General features: G+C 36.9%; 1 protein-coding gene across 1 annotated transcript; it reads right to left on the reverse strand.

Annotated features, from left to right (window-relative positions):
• Positions 1 to 345: 345 nt before the first annotated feature.
• Positions 346 to 5471, reverse strand: LOC110615903 (WD repeat-containing protein 44). Its single transcript, XM_021758111.2, has 8 exons — positions 5145 to 5471; positions 3418 to 4657; positions 3233 to 3323; positions 2916 to 3073; positions 2772 to 2823; positions 2154 to 2233; positions 1959 to 2052; positions 346 to 1745 (listed from the first exon to the last, which is right to left on the reverse strand). The coding sequence occupies exons 2-8, from the start codon at positions 4549 to 4551 to the stop codon at positions 1210 to 1212; spliced, it is 2145 nt and encodes a 714-aa protein (XP_021613803.1). The 5' UTR covers positions 4552 to 4657; positions 5145 to 5471; the 3' UTR covers positions 346 to 1209.

Genomic DNA, 5471 nt, shown 5'->3' on the forward strand with positions numbered 1-5471 from the left:
TTGATTTTTTTTTTCTCGGCAGAGTGGTTAGCCTCAGCATCTCCTCCGACAATAATAGGTTTCATTTAGGTTTCTATTTCTTATTGTTCTGATATTTACCTCTTGGCTGTTAGGACAATAGGCTAAAAAAAAAAAACAATCCAACGCACGGACAGATTTTAATGATCTGGTATACAAGCTGCACAAATTCTCATTAATTATCTTTGGCTTCTATTTCATTTTCTAAGCCATAGCCACCGAGTATACAGGTAAAAATTAACCTCTCACGAGGTTTTATTTACACAACTACAATTGGTGTATGCTAGACACAAGGAATTTTCCTTTGAAACAAACTAACTAGCATCGTATAGCAAATCCAGCTGAGGTTAGAATAAATTTTAACAGTACATGTACAAAATTATGTTAGCAACACAAAGGGATTCGGGACAATAGTTGACTGCCTGCCAGCATTCATGAGATTCAAGCTTTAGAATGGAAATGTGTGCACCAAAATAAAAATGGCGATGGCTTGCAGATGTTAAAGAGTAATAGGCAAATCAAACATGACATTCAGTGGAACAGGACTTGAAAATTTTGACCCTACCCATGAGGTCTAAAATGGCAGACAAACAATTCAATCATTCAGATCAGCCAACATGCTACAATGGCAAAGTTCCCCACCATTTCTTTCCCCAAATTAACTTGAACCACCCGATCTTGATTCCGTTCTTCCATTTTAGCTAGCCAAAGAAATCAGTTTTACTAAGGTCCCACGGCCACCTCCATTATAAAGAGAGAGCATCTTTAATCGGTCTCTCCCAACACATGACTTGCATTTCCCTTTTGGGACTGCCAGACAAAAAAAATCAACAAATTGTAAAATTAAACTGGATATCCAAATAAGTTAACCTCAGCCACTTGCTCATCCCATGCTGGATACATAGCAACCATAGAAGTGCTGCTACGTGTCATTATATTCTTCCGTTCCAGTGCACCTCTGATATCTGAGAAGGGCCCAGTTCATATTCTCAAACATCCACCTACACTGTAATACTGCATAATCATGCTAATCTGACTTGCTGCAACTGTTCATGCTGCAAAACTAATAACACTTGATAGCTCATACAACAACAGATTTGCAGCGTACCCATGGAAGGGATACTCATACTATACAACCCAAACAAAGGGACGCGTTCTGATTATCCGAAGCACTGCCAAACCACTAAAATCTCAGACAGATACCGGCAATCCATAATTGTGGAATGATCTGATTCGTCCATCCCGTCCTGCAGTCACTATGACTAAATCCCATCCATGAGAAATGGATGTACTTTGACATGAAGCTTTCAGAAACTTGTACTGGGATTTGTGCATTGCTGATGATGGGGACAATTGGCTTGACAAAGGAAGCTTTTCCTCTGGCCAAGTTGCAGAACCCTTGGGAAAGGATTCTAGAAAATACCCTTGGCTCAGAGAAAAACCAGCTGGTGAAGAAAATGGCATAGTTTCTGATGAATTATCATTTAAAAAGTGAAATCCTCCACCATTTTCTGGGTTTGCATGTTGAAAGCCACACCAAGGTATTGCAATTGATGCATTTGTGGAGAAACGCTCACAAGACCTTATCTTTTTCGCTTGGGCAGGAAAATGTTCTTCCTGATTGATGTAATTCCACATATATACACTGGAATCCTCACAAGCTGAGATAATATGCTTTCCATCTGAAGTAAAACATGCAGATATCTGGCTTGCTGCATTTTTCAGACCTAAAGAGAACTTGGAAAATTTAGAAACTGTAGTGGATAAAGCATAATTCACAGATCATACTGAAATGGAGCACACCACTGAGGTTTGGCAACACAAATTTAAAAAACATGTGTTATGTGTATTTCCGTAGGCAATCAATTTTGTTATTAGAATATCTAAATTATCTGAAACAAAAACAGTCAAGGAAAGTTGAGAAAAAGAAATGGACACACCCCTGTATTTGCCAATCACGTTAAGACCTTTCAGAATTCTAATTTGTGAATCAGCACAAGTCACCATTACTTTGGTCGAGTCTCGTGGGAAGAACTGAGGTCAAAGAAATTTAATGAGATTAAATTGAAAAAAAAATGTGCACAGAGAACAACAAAAAAAAGTTAATGAAATGGGCGTGGAGAGGATATAATTACCTGGAAGCCAGTTATCCTTTTGCAAGGCGACTTCTTTTTACTGAACAAACATATCTGAGCGTCGAGTTGCAAGTGACTCTCTGAGCCAAGCAAAAACTTGCTGCTTAATGTTCACATTCTTCTTGAAGTATCACTCAACTCACTTGAAGGTAAACAACACGATTTGAACTTTATGCAATCTGGATTATTTTTATTTGATGGTCTAAACAGTCAGATTTATGGTACATGCAATGCATAGACAGCCTACCAGATGATTTTATCCATCTTTTTATTTACTACAGAATCTTATCCATCAGCAGTTCCTTCAAGAAACAGACATGCGATACCCACTTGCCTAAAGCTAAAGCTCTTTCAACCCAGTAAACAATGCATAAAACTCCCTGAACTCAAAATGCAAGATCCTTACAAAACCAATGAGAACTAATGGATTAAGGAATTAGAAAACATACATTTAGAACCAAATGAAAGATCACATAGAATTAGAACTTAAAGAGACTGATCATGCAAGATGTATTTCAACTAGGATAAAATATATAGTCCAAAGGCTTGCTTTAAAAGGAAAAGGAACAAGTTAATGTCCTCAATACAGCTAGGTGCTATTTATCTGAATAAGCATACCTGACATATTAAAAAATCGACAATTGCCTCCTATGGAACCCACAATCACTCCCTGCATGAGGAAATCAGTAATTTTTTCTATCAGTCAAACTTATTGGATAAATTCTTATGGCCACAAGATGAAAGAACTAGAATTCATCAAACCTGTCCATTTGGATGATAACAAACTGCAGTAACTATTTCTTTTATATCAGTCCAATCAACAACTTGGCAACTAGGAAGTCCCCAAATGCGAACTTTTCCATCTATGGAACCACTAATGAAATAATTGTTGTCCACAGGGTTAAACTGAACACATGTGACTGCATCATAATTAGCGAGAAAAAGAAAGGAAAAATCAGGAAAAGGTAATTATCTATAAGACCCAAAAACCCACCCAGAAATACCAAAAACATTGTCTATTAAATTAACTAACATATTTTATGTTTAGACGAAATGCAAAAACCCGGTCAGAAGCTCACCGTAATTACTGTGGGAAAAGACTCGAAGGCAATGGTCACTTCCTACATGCCATAGACGAACAGATTTATCCTCTGAAGCTGACAGTAAATGCTGCACCAACAACAAACTAGAAATTTAATTTTGTATTGATATACATTTCTTTTGGGTTGTTCAATAAAAAATAACCTTTTACCAAACAACTTACATGATCCTTTGACCAGGAGAGATCCAAGATCTCTCCACTGTGCCCATGAAATTCATGCAGTGGTTTCTCCAATATCCGGAAAATGTTTGGAGGAAAAATGACACAAGCAGAATCCGATGTTTTTTGCAGGCTCCTCAATTTACCTGTTTTCTCTTTATCAATAAAAAGGGGTTTCAACTCGGATAATTGATTGACAGTGAAGTATATGCAGGATGGATCTATTTCTGGAATGTCAAGTTCATTTGATCTCACATCTTCCAGCACGTGCCACACTCTCACAATTCTATCTTCTCCAGCACTTGCAAGGTACTGCCCGTCAGGACTGAATTTCATTGTCCGAATAGAACCCTCATGGGCCTGGATATCTTGCCCTTTATAAAGAGCTGAAAGCTCCTTTGTCCGCTTCCCACATTGTCGAACCTTTACTCTCTGTACCCTGTACTCCAATAGTTTGTCATCACCATCATGACTCAGTTTTTCAGCTTCTCGTTGCTTATCCACAACACAAGCTATGGAGCGCAATCTACTCATCCACCAGTTCTTCGCCCTTTTCGGGGTACCCATCAAAGTACTTGGTTCCTCAGTTTCCTTCATTAAAAGTTGTTTGAATGAGGGAGATGGTGCAGAAGTGTTTTCAGATTCATCAGCTGTTACAGAGTTTTCCAAGCTCACTTCATCATTACACACCATTACACCACCAGAAGTCCCTTCCCTACATATAAAATTCGCCTTTGAACCCAATTCCCCAAGTAAATTGGAGTTATCACAAGACCAACATGACATTGTAGACCGAGTTGAACAAAACTCATCCCCAAAAATTGATTTTCTCAACACAGCCCCACTGCTCCCTCTAATCCTATACATCTCTCCTTCCATATTACATACTGCAAATGAACTCTCATTTGCACTTTGATCTAATTCTATCCCCATCCAATTTAAGAACTTACACCGCCGCTCCTCAACACTTAAGGGGCTCTTCCTCCATATTTCATAATGAGGACTATTTGGAATTGAATTATCAGCACTAGAATGGGAATCAAATGTCTCAAGAATGTCGGATTTTCCATCAGAAACTGATGCAATGTCTTCACTTGCATCAAAAAACCGAAATTCTTCTTCACTCAAGCTACCCATTATTCTTTCAGTTCAACCCATGAAATCCCACCTCAAGGAACCAACGTTTAAGCCCAAGGCAATGTGGTAAAATATAATTTCCTTCAACACAACCAATCCCAAAGAACTGAAAAAATAAAAGAAAAAATGAAAAGAAAAAACACAACACAAAATCCAAGACCAATATAAACAGAAATACGTACATTAAATCAAACAGCAATAATACAAATAATAATAAAACAAAGAGCAAGAGATCCAACATGGATCCCAATCTACACCCATTGAACCTAGTCCTCCAGTTAACAAAAATTCCAGAATTTAAAAGTAAACAATCCAACCCAAAAGCTTAAGAAATATATAAATATATATATTTTTTACACAACTTTCAAAACAAAGAAAAATGAACACAAAAGTTTCGTAGAAAATAAAGTGTTAAAAAAATAAATACAACCACTAGAAAGAAACTAAAACCCATTAAGCAGAAATGGAAGATCATTTAATTGCATCTGAATAAGTGAATCAGAATTATGAATTACAAATATGTAAAATCATTTTTTTTCCCCTTTTTACAAATGAGAATATCAAAACCCTCATTAAAAAAAATTATTGCTTACATGGGGTTGTTTCTAGGAGATTTGCTTTGAGACTGAAGAAGGTATAGATCGAAGCATCCATAAAAATTCGCGGCTTTTTGGACTCTCTTTCCTTCCCCTCCTTCCTTCCAACAGACACAGAATAGAACGCAAAGGAACACTTCTACAAAACCCAGATACAATATAATATAATAATAATAATAATTAAATAATAAACAAATAATATAATAAATTAAATTATAAGAAAACAATAAGAAGGGTAAAACAGGAAAAGGAATGAGTTTCCTTGGTATTCGTGAACGGATGGCCCGAGAAACGAGTTTTCAAGAAGCAGTGTTGTGTGCTCTT

This window comes from Manihot esculenta, chromosome 5 (genome assembly GCF_001659605.2).
Source record: "Manihot esculenta cultivar AM560-2 chromosome 5, M.esculenta_v8, whole genome shotgun sequence".
Classification (NCBI taxonomy): Eukaryota; Viridiplantae; Streptophyta; class Magnoliopsida; order Malpighiales; family Euphorbiaceae; genus Manihot; species Manihot esculenta.

What these genes read in the sequence shown, in the direction of transcription:
- LOC110615903 (XM_021758111.2), bottom strand. Translation starts at nt 4,551, where the DNA reads ATGGGTAGCTTGAGTGAAGAAGAATTTCGGTTTTTTGATGCAAGTGAA. An exon ending in GTTATCATCCAAATGGACAG is followed by an intron (nt 2,824 to 2,915) that starts GTTTGATGAATT and finishes TTCCTCATGCAG; the next exon opens with GGAGTGATTGTGGGTTCCAT. An exon ending in CGTGATTGGCAAATACAGGG is followed by an intron (nt 1,746 to 1,958) that starts GTGTGTCCATTT and finishes AGTTCTCTTTAG; the next exon opens with GTCTGAAAAATGCAGCAAGC.